This window comes from Paecilomyces variotii (assembly GCF_004022145.1).
Source record: "Paecilomyces variotii strain CBS 101075 chromosome Unknown C8Q69scaffold_4, whole genome shotgun sequence".
Lineage (NCBI taxonomy): Eukaryota > Fungi > Ascomycota > Eurotiomycetes > Eurotiales > Thermoascaceae > Paecilomyces > Paecilomyces variotii.
In genome coordinates, this window is record NW_021167143.1 from 1,122,737 (window position 1) to 1,140,664 (window position 17,928).

At 49.6% G+C, this 17,928-nt stretch overlaps 8 protein-coding genes across 8 annotated transcripts; 3 read left to right on the plus strand and 5 right to left on the minus strand.

The window, feature by feature from the left end:
- Positions 1 to 2: 2 nt before the first annotated feature.
- On the minus strand, positions 3 to 2,408 carry C8Q69DRAFT_506450 (phosphoglucomutase; the record flags this gene model as incomplete). The annotated part of the gene is made up of 9 exons (XM_028632804.1): positions 3 to 178; positions 235 to 908; positions 963 to 1,252; positions 1,300 to 1,483; positions 1,532 to 1,541; positions 1,592 to 1,610; positions 1,663 to 1,982; positions 2,118 to 2,196; positions 2,394 to 2,408. The coding sequence occupies 9 exons, from the start codon at positions 2,406 to 2,408 to the stop codon at positions 3 to 5; spliced, it is 1,767 nt and encodes a 588-aa protein (XP_028485889.1).
- Positions 2,409 to 2,861: 453 nt separating this feature from the next.
- Positions 2,862 to 4,995, plus strand: C8Q69DRAFT_237491 (delta 6-fatty acid desaturase). The gene is made up of 2 exons (XM_028626449.1): positions 2,862 to 3,287; positions 3,353 to 4,995. The coding sequence occupies exons 1-2, from the start codon at positions 3,067 to 3,069 to the stop codon at positions 4,827 to 4,829; spliced, it is 1,698 nt and encodes a 565-aa protein (XP_028485890.1). The 5' UTR covers positions 2,862 to 3,066; the 3' UTR covers positions 4,830 to 4,995.
- Positions 4,959 to 7,456, minus strand: C8Q69DRAFT_464584 (putative CUE domain protein). The gene has a single exon (XM_028630431.1). It carries the CDS (start codon positions 7,282 to 7,284, stop codon positions 5,161 to 5,163), a length of 2,124 nt encoding a protein of 707 aa, XP_028485891.1. The 5' UTR covers positions 7,285 to 7,456; the 3' UTR covers positions 4,959 to 5,160.
- Positions 7,457 to 8,462: 1,006 nt separating this feature from the next.
- On the minus strand, positions 8,463 to 9,903 carry C8Q69DRAFT_464585 (hypothetical protein). Its single transcript, XM_028630432.1, has one exon. The coding sequence runs from the start codon at positions 9,595 to 9,597 to the stop codon at positions 8,689 to 8,691; it is 909 nt and encodes a 302-aa protein (XP_028485892.1). The 5' UTR covers positions 9,598 to 9,903; the 3' UTR covers positions 8,463 to 8,688.
- Positions 9,904 to 10,827: 924 nt separating this feature from the next.
- Positions 10,828 to 11,324, plus strand: C8Q69DRAFT_486263 (40S ribosomal protein S10a; the record flags this gene model as incomplete). Its single annotated transcript, XM_028631890.1, has 3 exons — positions 10,828 to 10,885; positions 10,951 to 11,158; positions 11,240 to 11,324. The coding sequence occupies 3 exons, from the start codon at positions 10,828 to 10,830 to the stop codon at positions 11,322 to 11,324; spliced, it is 351 nt and encodes a 116-aa protein (XP_028485893.1).
- A 146-nt stretch (positions 11,325 to 11,470) lies between these two features.
- On the minus strand, positions 11,471 to 14,094 carry C8Q69DRAFT_237604 (CCCH zinc finger domain protein). The gene is made up of 4 exons (XM_028626450.1): positions 13,762 to 14,094; positions 13,604 to 13,708; positions 13,213 to 13,246; positions 11,471 to 13,159 (listed from the first exon to the last, which is right to left on the minus strand). The coding sequence occupies exons 1-4, from the start codon at positions 13,805 to 13,807 to the stop codon at positions 11,722 to 11,724; spliced, it is 1,623 nt and encodes a 540-aa protein (XP_028485894.1). The 5' UTR covers positions 13,808 to 14,094; the 3' UTR covers positions 11,471 to 11,721.
- Positions 14,095 to 14,723: 629 nt separating this feature from the next.
- C8Q69DRAFT_401416 (hypothetical protein) lies at positions 14,724 to 16,505 on the plus strand (the record flags this gene model as incomplete). The annotated part of the gene is made up of 2 exons (XM_028627927.1): positions 14,724 to 14,854; positions 15,065 to 16,505. 2 exons carry the CDS (start codon positions 14,724 to 14,726, stop codon positions 16,503 to 16,505), a joined length of 1,572 nt encoding a protein of 523 aa, XP_028485895.1.
- A 266-nt stretch (positions 16,506 to 16,771) lies between these two features.
- C8Q69DRAFT_400747 (nuclear pore complex assembly-domain-containing protein) lies at positions 16,772 to 17,850 on the minus strand (the record flags this gene model as incomplete). The annotated part of the gene is made up of 3 exons (XM_028627898.1): positions 16,772 to 17,353; positions 17,413 to 17,642; positions 17,697 to 17,850. 3 exons carry the CDS (start codon positions 17,848 to 17,850, stop codon positions 16,772 to 16,774), a joined length of 966 nt encoding a protein of 321 aa, XP_028485896.1.
- Between the last annotated feature and the right edge of the window lie 78 nt (positions 17,851 to 17,928).

Consider the following 17,928-nt stretch of genomic DNA (forward strand, 5'->3'; position numbering starts at 1 on the left):
TATCAATGATTTGTCTTTCCCGGAACCTTGAAGATATGCCCGGAGGACGTGGGTATTTGCGCGCTGTAAGTCATTGTTGGAGCGAAAGGCAGTATCCACTCCTTCAAGACGGCAGAGAATGTCTCGCAGACCGCAGCGACGGCCGCATCGCGCGATGGCTGGCAGCTCTCGATGTATACTTTTAACTGGTAATTAGCGGCCTATTAATCTCCGTTTCTGGGGAAGGAAACTCACCCTTGACCTTTGGCTCAGTTCCCGATCCTCTGAGCGTGAATTTGATGTCTCGATCCAACCAGAGGGTTAGCATCTGACTACTACTGTCAACCGGCAGTATTGGCTTTTTGTCGGGAGTTTCAGAATCATAACCTTCGGTCATGTCTCTCCACCGTAAGATCCTGAAAGAACCCAAGGATCTGGATTCGACAAAAGACCCGTTGCGGATGTTACGGAACAAGGCAGCCGTCGTGTCAGGATTGGGAGAGCGAAAATAGCTGTTCATTGTTTCATGGTGGCCATATTCTTTGAACAGCTGTTGCAGCTTTGTATATGGTGTAAGGCCCTGTGCTCTCCACTTGGCTTCCGCGGCAAGGAAAACCAAAGCCGCGGTGAGACCATCTTTGTCGTAACATACTTCCGTGAACATGTACCCAAGCGCCTCTTCAAAAGCAAAAGGGACCTTGAATCCGTCATTTTCGAGCTTCCGGGCTATGTTTCCCATCCACTTGAACCCGGTCAACGTCTCCTCGAAGTGCAGTCCTCTTGCGAGTGCCATCTTCTCTAGCATGCCGGTTGATACTGCCGAATTGAGCACCGCAATACGTTTACCACTATCATGTTTGATTGAGTCAATGATGTGAGACGCGAGGAGTACGCCAATTTGGTTACCGGTGAAAGTGAACCATGAGTCGCTATAATCGTCAGATGACAGATGAAGATTATTACGGTTGAGTATCCTGTCTTACTTGACTTTCTCAGCAACGGCAAAGCGATCTGCGTCTGGATCGTTTGCAATAATCAAGTCTCGGTTCTGTTCGTCTGCAGTTTTCATTGCCAGATCCAACGCTCCCGTCTCTTCAGGATTTGGGAATTCCACAGTGGGAAAATTTGGATCTGGATCCACCTGTTTCGCTACAGAGAGCATATCCTTGATTCCGATGGCGTTGCAGACAGAGGGCATTATCAGACCGCCTACTCCGTGGAGCGGAGTATATACGAAGGGCTGCGGCGGCTTCCACTCAGGTACGGTTGAAATCTAAAGAATAGTTAATAACGGAAATAAGTAACGTCTGGGTAGCATACCGCATATTGACTAATTGAATTGATGTATTTTTGCAAGACGTCCTGGTACGTATCGTATTTGATACCATTCTCATGTGGATTCAATTCGTTCCAGGCAGCGGGCCACGGAATCAAGTTTTCTTCAATAGATCGAGCAATCTCAACATCCATGGGTGAGTTTATTTGGGCGCCGTTATGGAAATAACTATAGAAGGTTAGTATTCATTTGGATATATGCCCAATTACGACTGACACTTTGTAGCCTACAGAAACATTAGCCAAAGTCAACATATGAAGGAAAGTAAGAGTCTACCGTTGTCTTGCGCGGGATTCTGATGACATAGTTAGCCAATTGCATGATACAGAGTTATTGAATATACTGACATGGCTAGCTGTAATCATTATTCCAGCAGCTGCTCCTAAGGAAATCACGCCATACGGGACCAGCGGTGTGGCGCCCGAGTTATTATACCACCAGACCGGAATTCCCAGGGCAACAAACGCATTAGCAGCAAGAGATGCGAACTTAGCTGAGTTGTGTCGAGCATCATGTCCAATGACAACTCCGCGAGGTGAGAGAGCGGGATGTTTCTGCTCAATGTATTTGGCCAATCCCTGAGAAGCTTGGATAACAGTGAGCGCGTTCATACAAGAGAAGCCTGCCGCCATCTGTCCTCGTAAACCCGCAGTACCGAATTGGATACCTATTGTATGATATATTAGTACCTAGAGAAGGATCCCATGACCCGTGGAGGTGGACCGCCATCTAATTTTGTGACCAGGGCTTGATGGGTATCACAGTGGCCATATCCAGGACAGTTTTGATACGGAGGACATACGCTTGAGCAGTCTCTTCTCGAGCTCTTCAACATTATTAGAGTCTCGAAGATTTTCGATCTCTGTCCTCGTTTGAGGATCCTGCTCCGTGTCAGCGAAGTAGGCTAATAACGACCATTGCAACTCAGCAAGCACGCTACCTGATCCCACTGAAGCCACGTCTGTATCAGTGACGAAAGTGGTTCCTACGAACTGCAGTCAACCCAACTGTCTCAGAGAAGGCCAAAACTCTGATAGAGTATGGCATGGTAACCAGTATTGTCTGGATCGTGACTGACCGCCGAGACCGCCATATTGGGCTTCTCTTGATACTTGGTCTTTGAGAGATCAGTACACAAGCCTCAAATCTGAGGATGATACGAGAGCCATCAAACAACTGCGGTGTGACAGAGAGAATGACACTTTTCTAGAGTGACTGATATACCCTGCACACTGCCTGTTGGACGGGCTGAGTCGAGCTATGTAAGTAGGTAGACGACTTGCCAGCCTCCAAATGGGATAGCGGGATACCTAGGTAACTAGTAATTGCTCAGTCCACTCAGTCCACTGATGTTTGTCTTTTGCAGGGTATCGCACCGGTTTAGATAACTTACTAAATGGCAAACTTCCAGACAAGCTGTTGATGCTGGAATGCGGGAGGACGATAAGTACTTACTAGCGAGCGGACATGAGCAGGTCCGAGTGGTGATCATCCCCATCAATCCCGGAGTTCACGGACGGGCCAGAGAACGCGCACGTTTCTCCCCACTCCACACCGACCTCCGCCAAGTATTATCACCAGCGCCCTTTCTAGGCTCCTGCGTTCTTTCTTTCTCCTATATCGTCTACTTGTACCTGAACGAACCAGGGCTTCTGACACGCCCTTGTTTGGAAAACATACGATGAGTCTCTCGACTCCTCGACCAACACCAACTCGTTACTAGATCCGGACATTCGTTTACATCGAGGAATATGAAAGAAAACAACATTGCCGCGGCCGTGGCTGCGGCCAAGAGCCGCAAGGAGACGATCCTGTCGCGACGCCAGATCGAGGGTATGATTGCGGAGGGGAGAAATGTCATTGTATTCGAGGGCAGGGTCTTAAAAGTGGATGCATGGATGAAGTTCCACCCTGGAGGAGAAAAGGCCATTCAGCATATGGTCGGAAAGGACGCGACAGATGAGATCAATGCGTATGCGTGCCCTGATTTCTGCCAGTCCTTATTGGAAGGCTCTGATACTGACTGCCCTTTGTCAGGCTCCATTCGAAGGAAGCTCGTGAACATATGCTGTCGTTCCAGATCGGTCGCATCGAGGGTGGATGGGTCAATTTTCTTCCGCCAATCCAGGGAGGCAAGTTCCGTCTATACAACGACGACACAGTAGCGGATTCGGATGCGTCTAGTCAACAGAGCTCCCGACCTCCGTCCCCGATCTTCGATAAGCCGGATGAGAAGACTGGCCTGCGGAGAAGAAAGTCAACAGCTTCGTCTGTCTCGTCCGCGACAACGACTCCCCCGGCTGGCCCGAAGGCGACGTCTGATTCAGAACCAAAACCATTCTTTCTCGACGCCCGGACGCAGCAGGAGATAGTGCTGGACATTTCCAAATACCCATCGTTAGACCAGGAGTATCAGGACAAGATCAGGGCGAGATATCGTGTCCTAGACGAGGAGATCCGTGCGGCAGGACTGTACCAGTGCAATTATTTTTCGTACTTTATCGAATGCTGTCGCTACACCCTCTTTGCTAGCTTGGCATACCTATTTCTCCGTTTGGGTTGGTATGGTACGTCGGGATTCTTCCTCGGCTGTTTCTGGCATCAGCTTGTCTTTACCGCCCACGATGCTGGCCATATGGGCATAACCCACAACTTCCATGTCGACACCGTCATCGGTATCATCATAGCCGATTTCCTTGGTGGCCTCAGCTTGGGCTGGTGGAAACGGAGCCACAATGTTCACCATATCATCACGAATTCTGCAGAACATGACCCTGATATCCAGCACCTGCCTTTTTTCGCCATCAGTCATCGCTTCTTCTCGAACTTACGAAGCACGTATTACGACCGAATTTTGCAATTTGACGCATTTGCCCAGTTTATGTTGAAATATCAAAACTACCTGTACTACCCAATCCTTCTCTTTGGCCGCTTCAACCTCTACCGTTTGAGTTGGGAGTACCTCATCCTGGGACAGGGTCCCAGGAAGGGCCCAGCCTGGTGGCACCGCTGGTTGGAGATCTCAGGTCAGGTATTCTTCTGGATATGGTTCGGCTACTATGTGGTGTACCGCTCCATTCCCGATGCGAGCAGTCGCTTCATTTTCATCATGATCTCTCATATGGTCACCTCTCCTCTGCATGTGCAGATCACACTTTCGCACTTCGCCATGTCGACCGCTGACCTCGGGGTGCATGAATCCTTCCCGCAGAGGATGCTTCGCACCACGATGGATGTTGATTGCGCTACCTGGCTGGACTGGTTCCATGGCGGTCTCCAGTTCCAAGCCATCCACCACCTCTTCCCTCGTATCCCGAGACACAACCTTCGTTCCGCGCAACACCTCGTTCTGCGTTTCTGCGAAGACACGGGTATTCCCTATGCGTTGTTCACGTTTGTGGATGGCAACAAGGAGGTTATCAGCCGACTCGGTGATGTAGCGAAGCAAGTTCGGATCTTAGAAGAGTGTAGAAAGGCGTGTGCACAGCAGGGCGTGTTCTCCGATCACCATTGAGAGCGTGTTTCCCGCGCGTTTGTTCAGCCAATTGCATTTGTATATACCACCTGCACCGTGTATATAAGCAGTGTTTACTCATTTCATATGATGACCATAGCAAATGAAGTTTTCTAATGAGAGCTAGATATCCCTTTAACATTCTACGTTAAATGCTGAAGACGTCTCTATTGGTATTATTGTATGCAATGCTGAACTCAGGATGCTTGCCATGTACAGAATACCCATGTAATGCATAATAAATAGAATGAATACTTTTGTTCCAAGCATGGTAAACCCAGCAATAATGCATTCACGATTCATCAACGGCTTTGAATGGCTCTGGATCCCATCAGCCAGGAAGTCCTCCACCTCGTGCAATTTTCTTCGCTCTTTGATCACGCCGATTGTGATTCGCCCTGCTGGCTTTATTCGCATCTTTCCTCTGACGAGCGATAGTCGTGTCCTTATTACCAGTAGGGCCGGCCACATCGCCGCCGCCTCTGCCTCCACCACGGCCCCCTCGGCCGCGACCTCCACGACCTCGGCCACGTCCACCTCTATTGGGACCGCCGCGGCCTCGAGAGGCTGGTCCAGCGGCCCCGTCACCGGGCTCATCTTCGTCTTCTTCATCCTCTGATCGAGGTTTGCGATATGATGTCGATGGAAGATCAGGTTGGGATACGGCACCGATACCGCCTCCTGCACCACCCGCAGCAAGGGCCATTTTGCTTTCGAGTTTCGACAAGCGCTTCGGATCTCGTGCTAGCATCACCGCCCATCCTTCAATGGCTTCGTCGGTCATGCCCGTCTCGCGCTTCAGTTGCGCACGGGGCTGGGAGCGACGCGTAGCGGAGTCACGCGCGAAGAGGCCAGGGTTGGACTTGTAGGTACGGAAGAGGGACAGTTCAGTTTCGTCTGCGGCTGCAGAACGACGGTTTCGAATGTCCGCGTCGGCTTCTGCGTCTGTACCGGCTGGGACTGAGTCGACGGTACCGCCGACGTCTGCGACATCGTACGTGTCATCGCGTTCGTCTTCGTCTGAGTCGAATGCCGCCAAGGCGGATAGAATAGCGGCCTTTCTGGTCGTTCGCTGACTGGGGTCGTTGAGCATGTCGTCGGCGGTCAAATCGCGGTTGACTCGGCCAAAATGAAGCTTCTGGCTCTGTTCGTCTCCGGAGCGAGCGAGCTCGACCAGGTCGACATCATTGTCAAAGATGTTCTTGCGTGTAAATGCAGGTTCGGACGGCGAGGGAAGCTGAGGAGGCGTAGGTCGAGGAGACAGGACGTCGTGGTTCCCGGTCGATTGTACCTCTGGTAATTGTTCAGTTTTATCGAGAGTCTGCAATTCCGGAGCCAGGGAATTGTCCAGGAGGCGTGCAATGATAGTTTCCGGGTCATCGTTGTAAAAATCGAGTAGTCGAAGCACGTATCCTGAGCCCAGATCCGGGAAAAGATCTTGAATCTGAGTTATCAGGGACATTTTATGCACATGGACCTCAGCCCTGGTGGGAATATCCTGAGCGCGATCTTTGCCTTTGTTCTTCTTGTGTTTCTGATATCGATGATGCAGATGTTTGGACTCTGTTTGGTATTGACGCAAGCTAGACACCAGATCCTGACCCCTCTTCTGCGGAGAGACGCTCAAATACCGTTCCATCCGTATCAAAAGATCAGATCCACAGATCAGATCTGAGAGCAAGGTCGGTTCTCTTTTCGAAGAAGGTTGGCCAACGCCAGCTGCTGCCTTCAAGCTAAAGAGCTGGTCCAGCAATAATGACATGTTTGTTTTAGGACCTTTTAACAGAGATGTGAATCCCACATAGACATTAGCGACGAGGACCCTCCGTATCCCCTCGCTTTTTTGTTCTTTATAGGCATCAAAAAGGGTATCCAAGTAATCAGAACCGGCCATGAGCACGTGGCCGGCAGCCGGAAGACAAGAGGCAAAGATTGTTAGTCTTCTAATGTCAAGCAACGTATCACCATCTGTTAGAGGCCGTGGCACTGATAGCTGCTTGATGATTAGAGACTTCCCCTTGTCGATACTGGACGTTATTGTGTCTTCGTGTCTACTCCATGTATCCTCGAGTAGTCTTTTCAGAGCCGAACTCGAAGAATAGCAAGCACTGAAATCGCCTAGAAACTTCCAGTCTAATAATTCGGAAGGAGGACGATTCCCATCCAGTAGTGATCTCCTTGTCCATAAGAAACATAGTCGTCGTAAAGCCCTGGCTTTCGGCCCCGCATGCAGAGCTGAGTCGTCTGGTGTGGCAAGTTGCGAAAAATAAGAACCCAGAAATGATGTAGCAGATGTATCCTTTGAAATGGAGGATCCAAATTCAGCATCTGATAATCTCAGCCGTATTTCAATGAGGAGAATCCAAGCGTCTAGACAGGCTTCCCATTCCTCACTTGGGATAATCTTCCGCACTGCAGATGGCGGGACAGCTGCCAAGGGTGGTAATTCGGCCATATCTTTTTTTCAAGCTCAGATTGAACAAGATACAGGAGGGAGATATGCACAGAAAAAAGAAAGAAAAAAATAGCCAACAACAAAGAAAACCCCGGGGTATCGAAAAGGAAGACAGAAGAACGTTCCGGTCTATCTCATGACGCTGTATGCCCGTCTTCAGCTTCCTCCAAGGCTTCTACGGCGCCAATGACGGTCTGATGCTTAGTCATGCAGCATAACTTGGTAGACGGCCTAGATCACGTGACCTCCAGTGACCAGGGCGGCCAAGAGGAGCCCCTGAGGGGACATCCAACACCTACCCCGAACTAGGCATAGAGAAACGTGGAAACTAGCTAACAAACTAAATACAAAAGAAATTTAATATAGAAAAAGTTTTTAGGTATCTAATCTATTTAATAATGAGCCGGTGAGCGGGGCGCCGTTTCCTGCTCCCCCGTCCCCTCACCGCCTGCCCGTTCGTGCCATCCGCCTGCCGCTTCCGGCATCGTGTCGCCGTGTCGCTATATTCTGCCCGCGCTTACCCACCGCCGTCTGCCCGACTCTCTATATAAAGCCAGCTCGCTGTCTTGTCGACAATGCACTTTCTTCTTTTTAGTTTGCACCCCTCATCATTATTTCAGCTTGTGTTTCCCGGAATATATTTGTCCGATTGCGACTGACGGCCTGTGCTGTGCATGCTAGAGCATTTACTTATTCTGGTCAAATACCCGCGGTGATGTCTCTGAATTCTTATCTTGTTCTTTCTTTGGTTTACTGTGCAGGCACAGTCTGAGTGTCTGCAAGTCTAATTCTCTACACCTTATATATTCCCGATTGTTGGTTCACTTGGAAAGATATTAATATTTGTTTTGCTTCCCTCCCAGCGGTGTCTACCTTTTAAGTTCTACCTGGCCGTTCCTCTTATAGGATATTGCTTGTGCCTGGTCAATCGTCTCCTCTGGCAGTCCTGTGTCCTTCTGTATCTTGTTCTGTGCTGTTATAATTATATAAGGCGTTTCCCGGCTTTAGCCTTTCGGCCGCATTTACCAGGTTCCTGGCTCTAAGCGGCAGGCCCGCAGTGTTACCCAATGGCATCTATGGTGATTATCCACGCGACCTGAGCAATAGGATACTTTTCGACGATTGTGGCTGTTAATCTAGACCGCTGATTCCCTTCCTGCTGACGAAGAGGCCAATTGAAAAAAAAAAAAAAAAAAAAAAAAAAAAAATTGCTACAACTCTCGGATTGACTTCTGTGCCAACTGCTCTTTGCTTAGCCGCCCTCATTGATGCTATAATATTTGCTGCATAATGTCGGTTGGTGATTAAGGGGCTGAGCCATGCAGAAGAGAGACCGCACCTGCAGTGGGTGTCCTGAGCAGTGGAATGTCTCTTGTCGAACGGCAGAGCACGGGCGTGAGAGGCCTATTTGGTATCACCATCTGAATCGTCCTCAGAGGCAGCCTCGTCATAAGAGCCCAGGCGGGCGAACAATTCGGTCTCCATTCTGAGCTCGGGCAACGGTCCACGTCGTATCTCCCCCATCATGTCTGCGCCTGGTGGGAAATCAAATTCCCAGAGAGGCTCGCCTGCACCACGCATATTGCTCAGTACCGCCTGCTCGAAGTGCCAACGCAGGAATTCTGGATGCACTGCACGTGAATCATTTGGCTGCCGGCACACGGTATCGAGAATCAACCCGTGGTATTGATAGGCATTTGGCCTGAAGCTGTAAACTCTGTATTCATCATCGGGATTGATGGAGAGGGCATAGCGGTGGTAAAGCGTATGCACATCGTTCTTAAGCAAGATCCCGTTCTGAGGAGAGTTGACGCCTTTGGGATGCGAATGCGTCACCAAGTTCGCATATCCTAGATCGACGAAGAGTTTTTCAAGGTTCCGCGGAAATATATGACTGGCTTGAAACCCCTCCCACATGTCGACATCAGCCGATAGAACAGGCGTGTGTGTGATAACACACCGGCGGTCTCTCTGCCTTACTTGAGTAGAGAATGCCTGCTCCCGGGGCGTACCCAAGGCGGGGTCGGCACGGCGGTGATATTGAGTGTCGCTGATCAATATCTGATCTCCCGGGGTCACTGGAGTCAGTATGTACACGCCATGCTGAATAGCCTGTGTCGTTGGAAGTAAATGCGTGTTGGATCCTTTTAGGCGAGTTGAAAACCCGCCGGCACGTGCCTTGAAAAGATGATTCAGTAATACAAGGAATTGAGCTGTGGTCAGGTTCGGTGCGGCACAGATACCCCCTCGTATGACGCCAGGCGCGGATGCAAACTCAATGAATACGTTGCGACCATTCCGTTGAACCGACATTGTGAACCAAGATCTATACTGGGTGAGGCATTAGAGAAAAGAAGTATCCTGCCCGGTAAGACGGAAAAGGGGGGTGTCTTGACTTCAGAGTAGTGGAGAGAGTCGAAGGACCTGCAAGATGTTCAGATCTACCGTGATATGTTGAAGTTGAAAGTGGAATAATAGAAAGAAGGTCTTGTAAAGGCGAGGGGGAGGGGGGAAGATGTGAATAGCACCAATGATGTCGGCCTCTACCATCACATTTACATTTTCACTCGTCAATTCCATGGAAACCCACGCATTAACTACAGTATTAAATAGACGGAGAGTACCTTAATCAACAACCAATACATTATATTCACCATTATCACGGTGATTCGATTCCTAGCAGTTCCTTATTTATTCGAGCTACCGACCACGTGTATTACACCCAATCACAGGGGTTATTTTCACTTTACAATACCAGACCACCATTAGAAGCTGTGCTCTGGTGTCAATCTTCTTGGAGCAACGGTCCCGGGAGCTAATGCAAACTCGATAAAGATATTCCGACCAGAAGGAACGGTCTGCCACCATTATACGGTGCCAGTAATATAAGAAGAAGACAATGGAACTTATATATATTTGGGGGATTTCTAGCATTTATATGGAGCCCGAGAAGCCGTAGATAAAGGGCGATGTTCAGGGCATGGGGCGAGGAGTGATAGTCAAGCTCATAGGGAGGAAGAAACCGGCAACAAATTCAGTTATTTTTTTTCACGTTCACTATTACCATTCAACAACTAGTGATACTCTGGAAATTAGAGGCCTCAGCCGTAATAACAAGTTGATTGTAGACGTAATAAATACTATATACGCTAAACCACCTTTTGATAGCTAGTGGTCGGCCGAATCCCATATAGGCGGCCTAGACCACGTGACAGCCAAGAAGAGCCTACTTATAGAAGTCCAGAAGCAGTTTAGCGCGATACACTAACCGAGTGCCAAGATTTACACACAAAAAGAAAGACTCCGCTGCAAGATGGATTCGCGATCGCAACTCCGCTTCATTTAACATATCACCCCAGCCTTTCATCACCTTACCGAACCGACCTGCGTTCAGGTCTTGATTGGCACCAGCCTTCCTTAAGGTGTGTGTGGAACTCTTGTTTTAATGAAAGGGAAAACCCCCGAAGATAAGACCAATTGGCTGACAATGCGATAACAGCATCTCAATCCATCCCACCGGTCAAACCGCACACCGTCGTCAAGATGTCTTTCCAGAAGCCCGAGAAGGATTTCGGCGAGGGCCCTAAGGTCCACAAGATCCGTACGTTCCTATACCATTCTGCTTTTGCTCTGTCAGTTCTTGATAAGCAAACTAACATAGTGAAGGTATCACCCTCACCTCGCGCAAGGTCGCCTCGCTCGAGAAGGTGTGCTCCGAGCTGGTTGAGCGTGCCAAGTCCAAGTCCCTCAGCGTCAAGGGACCCGTCCGTCTCCCTACCAAGCACCTCAAGATCACCACCCGTAAGACTCCTAACGGTGAGGGTTCCAAGACCTGGGACACCTACGAGATGCGCATCCACAAGCGCCTCATCGAGTGAGTTTTCTCCGATCCAGTCTGCGCGATCATATGCGCAAGAGATAGGACAGTATATCTAACAAGATGCGAATTTTCTAGCCTCACCGCCCCCACTGAGGTCGTCAAGCAGATCATTATCAACATCGAGGCCGGTGTTGAGGTTGAGGTCACCATTGCTGCTTAAATTCTCTAGTTCGAACAAGGAAGGATGGGGTTACGGTTTGCAGGATCCAGAACTATCGGCGCATGTCCGTCGTCGTCCCGAAAGGGTTCAGTACGGCATTGATAGTTGGGAATGCTTACGGGTTACGCCATGTATCGGCTAGAAGAGCAAATGGAACAAAAAATCGTAAAAGATTTGAAACCTGAATTCTCCGTTCGTTTCGTCTCACTGTAATACGCGTATATTATATCAGTAGACTTGATGTGTTGGTAGTCTAGGTGGGAAGTGCTACGATGTAACAAAGTACAGTACAGAGGTAACATTTTTAATGCTCATATATATCCGTGTAGGAGACATTCTCGCTCGGAACCATCTCCCTGACCATGACCCGTATTTCCAGTTTCATTCCCAACATTGCTCAAAAATCAAAGCTGACCCATTCAGTCTTGGGTGGCACGCTCGGAATAACGCCGTCCTTGAAAAATCCATTCTTAACGAAAAACTCATACTGTTCCGTAACCTCCGGTGTGTACTCTTCCGGTTTACCCTGTGCATCCCGCAAGCTCGCCTGGTCAGGTGGGCCATCGGGGAAGAATATGTGGACGTAGGTCTGACGATCGTCAGGGTGCAGATAGCATGGCCAGTCATCAATGTATTTCACTGGCTGGCCCTTCCACATAGTGAGTTTCTTGGTAAGAGGATCGCGTACGGTCTGGCCGGTAAGGTTTGGAAGAGGGTTAAGTTGTTTTGGATCGTCGACCTTGAGTTGTGGTCTGGGACCAAGACCTGCCGCTGGAGCAGGTTGAGGAGCAGCTTGGGTGGTTGTAGGGGCTGTAGGGGGCTGGCCAAATGGTGAGGCAGTCGTTGCGGCTGGCGGTTGACCAAATCCTGAAGGTGCAGGCTGTTGAGCGGGTGCTCCAAAAGGACTAGCAGTGGTAGATGGCTGGCCAAAGGGATTCTCAGTCTTCGCAACTTGCGCAAATGGAGAGGCTGACTGCGCAGCTTGGCCAAATGGACTAGCAGTAGTCGTCGAGGGCTGTCCAAATCCTGTGCCAGCTGCTGGGCCTGCAGGTTGACCAAAGGGCGAAGGACCAGAGGAAAGCTGACTGAAACCTGATCCTGTTGTCGGTGCCTGGCCGAATGGCGATGGGACACTCGGTTTACCAAAGGCTGGCTGGCCGAAACCTGGCTGTCCGAAAGAGGGTTGTCCAAAGGCCGGCTTTCCGAAGGCAGACTGGGAGCTGCCCAGAGCTGAAGGTTGTCCGAATGCCGAGCCTTGAGCACCTTGTCCTAGACTGGATGGTTGTCCAAAGGCAGGCTTCTGTCCCAATGTAGAAGGTTGTCCAAATGACGGCTGTCCGAACGCTGGTTGTCCGAACGCTGGCTGTTGGCCCAGAGCAGTAGGCTTCCCAAAGGCAGACTGAGTACCTCCCAATACTGCAGGCTGTCCGAAGGCGCTATTTGCCTGGCCAAATGCAGAAGTTCCTTGGCCAGCAGCAGCAGCAGCAGCAGCAGGACCAGTTCTTCCCTCTGTGATATCGATGCGATTCGGATGCTCTTTTTCCCCTTCTACCACGTATCTCACAGCTCCATCGGCATCATTGATGGCCGTATCCATCTGTTTCAAACATTCTGCATAGAGGGCCTCAGCTTCCTGGATTGCTGGGGTTGGATTTCCTGCAGCAGCAGCCTCGTAATGACGCAGCCGCATCTCCTCGAAACTCTGCTCCCGTTGAGGCCCCCCGAAGAGTTGCCGCGGAGCATTCTTCCCAGGCCCATAAGACGAGAAGATCCATTCTGGTCTTCCTTTCCCAGCGCTGAGATCAGCTCTAATGTCGCCAGCGGTCACACCATAGCTGTTATACCGTTAGATGGAGAAAAAGTACCTCAAGGGGCGAGATCCACATACCTAGGTGTCTGTTGACTCTGCGCCGAGCTTCGAGCTTTTCTCCAGGTGTCAGGGTCAATAAAGACCGTATTTCGGAACATTTGATGGAAGTGACAACGATTGAAAAGAGGGACAATAGAAACAAACCACTTGGGAACGGCTGAATAGTACACGCATGACAAGGATAACAACAACTGAAGAGGAGAAAAGATCGAATCCGAAGAAACCAGCCTAGGAACGTCGTAACACTACAAGATATATGAAGCAGCATAGATCTGAATACCCGAATCCGCAGACGATGATGACATTCACTCGTTGACAATAGGAACCAATAACAGTAAAGGATAGAACATCTGGGAGAGGTGGCTGGTCTATTTCCAACAAGGGAGATTGAAATAAAGAATAAACATACCTCCAAAGCCTCCACTACTCGTAGGACCTCCACCTGAGCCACTGAGCACTCCGAATCGATTCGATCCGAGCGTTGGTTGCCCGGGATGTTCGTATTTGCAGCGATCTGGAAGAACTATCAGACAGAGTCTTGAAGGGCGGGAACTCAATCCAGAGTACCTCCAAACCTGCAGCGACCTTGCTGGAAATACGTGCAGACAACCATTTTGCTAGTCTACGCGGAAATCCTTCTTCTCAGCGTCAAGTCGCTTTCCGCGTTTCTCTATGGGCGGGATCCGGTCTCAGGTCGCGTCTCTGGCGGGATCACCGAGTTCCGCCCATTACCACCACATTCACCAGCCTCCCGACGGTAGATCCTTTGGATATCCAGAAGAAGACAAAGAGATCCCTGAGGGCTGAGGGCTAGAAGGAGTCTTGCTGAAGCCGGCGTAGGACCAGGTCCGTATCTGTTTGTTTGTTGGAGATCGTCCGGGCGGAGCAACCACTTTTGCGATGCATTTTGCTCGTTTGCCGCGCGGGCCTGGACACCGCCCGGGACGAGCCTACAGACAGCTCTTGACTGCCAAAACAACCATTGCTAACTATCACTTGGCTCGATTCTAGTTTCTATTTGACGAGAATCACCAGATTGTGTATACTTTTCGATGCAATTGCCGTTTCATCGTATCAGATGCGCTTGGTTCTCCTCATAACGGTGTCACGGAGCTACGTATGCATACATATGATGCGAATCATCACGCCATCCCGATCATACGATAACTATATAGAATACAATATATATATTCAACATACTTCAGCATCAGCAACGGATAAATCGAAGGCTTTCCTCTTATCAGATGATTGTGGTTCTTTCTCATCCGTTGGATTAGTCATCCGTGACAACCCGATGACAACATTCGTGGATTCTGATGGAAGCAATGTTCATTCTCTCGAGATCTATTAAGTGTCCTTCATTTCTTCAAGTGAGAGCAAGTAACACTCTAAACCAGTATCATAGCTTGCGTTCTCAGGTATCTGCAGTTGATCGTCTGAGAGCAGTCCCCTCGCAAACGTCGATCCGGCAGTGGAGTTCAAGAGACTATCGATTATTGTCATCGTGTATTAACTTTAAAGCGGACAACATGTCAGCGCAGGACAAGCCGCTAACCAAACGCTCCGTTGTATCATCTTTGATATTTAAGTTTCCCGAATCTGGAAATGGAACGCCTGTTGTGGCTCTTTTTCGGAGGAGTGACAAAGTAAACACATATCGGTAGGTTAATATTACTTCTGTCGGTTGCTATCACCCAGAAGAATACAATGGGAAGGTCGATGAGATATTATATCTTGGCTGTTTCTTGCCAGTCCCAGTATGATGTCAAAGCTCATGTTCAGGGAATCGGGAGTCCTGATCTGTTCAGCCATATTTGATCTCAGGTTTCTTTATATAGTTGGACTTCATGTTCTAATAATTACCGGACAGTCACCATCTTGCGCCCATCTCAGGAAGCATCGATAAGACTGACCCAAATCCACTCTCTGCCGCGTGGCGGGAAATAAAAGAGGAAACGACACTAACTCCTGAATCTCTGGCATTATTTCGTCAAGGCAAGCCGTTTACTTTCAGTGACCCGTCTATTGGGAGAGAATGGACAATCCATCCGTTTGGCTTCCGCCTTAAGACTAAGGATGAAGGTGGAAAAGGGGAGGAAGGTATCCAGACGGACTGGGAGCATGAGGGTTGGGAGTGGCACGATCCTAGTACTGTAATCGACAGTCAAGAATTCGGCGGCGTCCCGCGACTGAAGGAAACTTTGAGCAGAGTCTGGTTCGAAACAGACATGGGGAAAGAAGCAGGGAATATATTGGCGGATGGTCTGGATACGCTGAAAAATGACCACGAGAGCGGGGCACGCGAGCTGGCCGCAATTGCTCTTTCTATCTTCCGAAAAGTGATCGTTGGAATGAGAGATGATATTGGTCGCGAACGCTGGTGGGAACTGGTCAGAATAGCCGGCTGGCACCTGTGGAAGAATGGGAGAGAGAGCATGGGCGCGGCAATTGTGAATGTTATAGTCAGCGCGTTGACTAGCATCGAGCGCATTATCTCCGACACCAGCGCCCATCCAGCTACCAAGAAGGATGAGATTCTCGCTGTCATCGATGAGATTGCCGAGAAACGGCAATCGACCGGAGCTTGCGTCAGTTCCAACTTTATATCATATCTAAGGACGAACGTCATCGGGGGAAGAAACGCATCTCCCGTCAAAATCCTCACTCTTTCATCCAGTTCAACGATCAGGTCAGCGCTTCTCCATATAGCTTTTATCCCGGACATTGAGAAACTAGAACTGCACGTTCTCGAATCTCGTCCTCTGTACGAGGGTGTCAGTATTGCCTCTGCCGTCCAGCCAGAATTCCAATCACGCTCAGTTCAATTGAAAACTACGATTTATACAGATGCATCTGCTGCGCTTGCTGCTAAGGATGTCGACATCCTTCTCCTCGGCGCCGACAGAATTGCATCTTCTGGTGACGTTAGCAACAAGACGGGCTCTCTACCTGCTGTTTTGAGCGCAAAGAATGTCAATCCAGCGGCAAGGGTGGTTGTCCTCACCGAACTAGAGAAGGTTGCGGAGCCAGGCAGCGTGACTCAACATGTTACCGAAGAAAATGACCCTGATGAAGTAATCAGAGGCTGGAAAAGCAGCGGTGTTAAAGGCTTTGATGTTGTTGAAAGAGAACTAAAGAGAGGGGATGGGCAAAATACTGCGCTCTCTGTGAAGAACATCTACTTTGAATGGGTCCCGGCGGACTTTATCGACGCCTACATCTGTGAAGAGGGTTCCTGGGACACTTCGCGCATCAAGGACCGCTCTAAGTGGGTTGGGGAACGGATTGATAGGTTGTTTGGAGCTCTGTAGCCTCTGCCGTCTCTTCGTTATAGGGCTAATCGATATATAAGATCGAGGTCTGCCATGCTGCATGTTATTAGACATGCAAACACGTAGGAGTGCATTCTAGAAACATAGATGTGCGACGAACAAGGCCAAATTCATGAGAGATCCCATTTTTTGCCTTTAAAAAGAGTTATTTCAGCTGTTAGAAATCATACACCCAGGAAGGCAGCGCTAAAGTCCTGAACTCCTTTCCCCATCCCAATGCATACCCACGTGATAGTGTTAATAAATCAAGGGATCTCCCCACTGCTGCCAGGAGCAGACAGAAGTTGAGCGTGCTTATTCATACTCTGTCTCAGATCATCCCAGTTCAAGCCATCAATCTTCTGACCACCCAATGATTCGACCTCAGCGGAGTGATCTTTCAATTTGCCGGTTGCGAGACGTCTCATCAAGACAGTGTCTTTTGCACCATGGAGGGCCTTCGCCTTTCCGCGAAGCAGTACATCCTCGAACCACTCTTCCTCCGTTTCATCAAACGGCAAGTTGATGAGCTCAATGGCGAGGTTACTCCTGCTCTGGCCTGGCCCAGACCTGTGCACGAATACAACCAGCTGCTCGATGTAGCTCTTTCTGCTAGCTTCTCCATGTTTTCGGCTGAAGTAGAATGCTTCCGTAACACTGGAGCGGCAAAGGGTTTCAAAGAAGGCGCGTTGAACCTTCTCTGATGCGAGCGGCGGGGAGACGGTAAGATAATACGCCATGGCGAGGCTATCATCATGTCTGGGAATCTTCTGCAACGTGAGGACGTAAAGGATCTCGTCGGGAAATGTTGGAATTAAGGACGGTTCAGTCAAGTATTCTAGTGCTCGCTGTCATTGGAGTCCAGTCAATAACTGATCGCTGAAATTAGAGAACCAGAAACACATACCCTGAATTCTAACCGGTCCAGGTACCATAAGCCGTCAATGAACAGCTTGTATTTCTCCGGTAGATAGCACTTGCGCGCAAACTGAGCGGCAGCATCGTTGGCTGCGCGACAATCCCGCAGAATATAGTAGATCAAGGATTGTTTGTGGTGGCTCGGGAAGGGGGACGCGACAATTTGCTTGTATAATGTGCGGAGGTCTTGATTTGATCTGGGAGGATAGGCCTTCGTAACTGCGATTTGTCAGATCAGGAAATGGCATTGTAGCTGACCGGAGAAGAGTTTACCTGCTTTGACGCCGAGCAGGGAGAGCAGTCGGTCGACGAAGAGTTGGTTCTCGAGACTCCGGCGGTTGGACTGGATCTGTTCCACCAGCTTCCCGTCGTATGTAAAGTTCCTACTGAAATGGAAGGTCGCATCAAAGTCCTCCCACGGCGCCATGGTGACTGGCGCGCAAACAGTTGGCTTTTCTGTAATGTGAAGCTTGTTGTTTTCCTTGCTTGTGTCTTGCTGTCGCAG

Coding starts and splice junctions, on each gene's coding strand:
- C8Q69DRAFT_237491 (XM_028626449.1), top strand. CDS start 3,067: ATGAAAGAAAACAACATTGCCGCGGCCGTGGCTGCGGCCAAGAGCCGC. Junction 3,288..3,352: donor GCGACAGATGAGATCAATGC/GTATGCGTGCCC, acceptor GCCCTTTGTCAG/GCTCCATTCGAAGGAAGCTC.
- C8Q69DRAFT_464585 (XM_028630432.1), bottom strand. CDS start 9,597: ATGTCGGTTCAACGGAATGGTCGCAACGTATTCATTGAGTTTGCATCC.
- C8Q69DRAFT_237604 (XM_028626450.1), bottom strand. CDS start 13,807: ATGGTTGTCTGCACGTATTTCCAGCAAGGTCGCTGCAGGTTTGGAG. Junction 13,247..13,603: donor GAGTAGTGGAGGCTTTGGAG/GTATGTTTATTC, acceptor CCTGGAGAAAAG/CTCGAAGCTCGGCGCAGAGT. Junction 13,160..13,212: donor CAGAGTCAACAGACACCTAG/GTATGTGGATCT, acceptor ACGGTATAACAG/CTATGGTGTGACCGCTGGCG.
- C8Q69DRAFT_464584 (XM_028630431.1), bottom strand. CDS start 7,284: ATGGCCGAATTACCACCCTTGGCAGCTGTCCCGCCATCTGCAGTGCGG.